The 1791-nt window shown below is 38.6% G+C and overlaps 1 protein-coding gene across 1 annotated transcript in view; it reads right to left on the reverse strand.

Annotated features, from left to right (window-relative positions):
• The window catches only part of usp45 (ubiquitin specific peptidase 45), a 39778-nt gene that overhangs the window by 2369 nt on the left and 35618 nt on the right, over positions 1–1791 (reverse strand). The window contains exons 16-17 of the mRNA XM_016523452.1: positions 1603–1689; positions 1376–1517 (exon numbers count right to left, since the gene is read on the reverse strand). Of these exons, the coding sequence (XP_016378938.1) occupies positions 1376–1517; positions 1603–1689 (229 nt within the window). The remainder of the gene's footprint in view (positions 1–1375; positions 1518–1602; positions 1690–1791) is intronic.

Below are 1791 nucleotides of genomic sequence, written 5' to 3' on the forward strand. Positions count from 1 at the left end.
AAAAAAAAAACCTTGCTACGTGTACTGCATTAAGCTAACTGAGACTTGTTATAGCACTTGCGTATCATTGCTCTTTTGTTGATTTTGATTGCTTCCATTGTCCTAATAAAAGCGTCTGCTAAATGACTAAATGTAAATGTAATATATACGTAGGTGTAGGAATAAAGAAAAGCAAATAATCTAACAAAAACAGATGAATCCTGCACACTGCAATAGCCTTCAAATCATATTTTAATGCAGTGTTTTAATTCTGCAACTTTCATCATGCATTGTTTTCCTAAAATCTATTTTTGTTTGATTATTTGATTTTGAGTATCTACAGGTGCATCTCAATAAATTAGAATGTCGTGGAAAAGTTCATTTACAGTGGGTACGGAACATTTAACATATTTGAAATAAAAAAATGTAGTCCTTAACTGCAAAACATCCAATTACTGTATTTATCAATTATTAAACATTACAGAACACAATTGATACTAAAACAACCTTTAATTACGACAAACTTAATCATCACAATCATGAACCTATTCTAATAAAATGCCACCTTTTAGCTTTGCCTTCACCACATGATGTCTCCTGTCGAGTGGTCTACTTTTTTCTCCATTTCAAAGCTTTTCGTACTTGTTCAAAACACCTAAGATCAATATTTTATGTGAGAATCAATCCTCCTCATACTACAGGAACTATTTACCAACTGATTTAACGTACCATTTGCACTTTTGCCTTTTAAACAGTCCTAAAAACACACAAAAAAATTTCAGCCCCTGCTTCCATTCAGTGACTCTTTTAGAGATTGTGTAGCCTTCATTATAACCAACAATTCAGCTTCAATCTGTGCACTGCAACAGTTAACTACCACAGCTCTCCATGGGCTTTTCACTCTGTTCCAAACACTGCTGAAAGGTGTGCTCTCTCCTTGAATAGAGTGGAGAAGAACGCATCTATAGATCATCAACAACAAACAAATCCCACTTGGCCTTTACTAAGCAACCCGCATCCTCAAGGTTGTGGTCCAATGCCGAGATGCAGACAATCCTTTGTTTACCCACAGGTTTTTCAGGCCTTTCAGAACTAGCTGCAAAGAAATGGCGGTGGCGCGGCGCAGCTGCGACTCGGGCACGAGAGAGCAGAAAGTTTGTGTTTTTCTTTGTTGAGTTTACGTGTTAAGTTTTACGTTTAGGTTTGTTGTGCATGTTGAAGTATAACGAAAATAAATAATGAGGGGGAAGAAGATCGTCGAAGTATTGCTGTTGCTTGCGCTGATTACATCGAGTGTTTGTATGCCGCACGATGTACAATAAAAGAGAAACTTAAACTTAACTTAAATGCACTGACGAGCACATGGAAATTATATGCTGCCTGGGTGGCTTTGTACCTGACTGGTTCCGGCGCTGCTCAGGTTTACGCTGGGGGGTGCGGACCCTCACGTAGGCTGCGTAGTGCCCACCTCGCATTGATCCACTGTGTTCCACAATGCCGTACAAGCTGTACAGAACACGCTCCCCTGACCCGAGGTTCTGCCACACACATATACTGAATCAATACTGTATACGGATTCATAAATCATCGGTCTTTACTGATATGTATAACTCTAATCAGTACCTTACAAGTGGCAGAGCAGAAAGGTGCCAGGTCTAACAAAAGAGGAAAATCCACATGTCTATTAACTTTCCTCAGATTCATCCCGGCCTGCAAAGATAAAGAAAGCTCAATCAGTGTACCACCACACAATGAAGCATATAACACATGACCTTGCTCACACATACATATATATATATATATATATATATA

The sequence above is a fragment of the Sinocyclocheilus rhinocerous genome, unplaced genomic scaffold (genome assembly GCF_001515625.1).
Source record: "Sinocyclocheilus rhinocerous isolate Xijiao unplaced genomic scaffold, SAMN03320098_v1.1 scaffold300, whole genome shotgun sequence".
NCBI classification, from domain to species: domain Eukaryota; kingdom Metazoa; phylum Chordata; class Actinopteri; order Cypriniformes; family Cyprinidae; genus Sinocyclocheilus; species Sinocyclocheilus rhinocerous.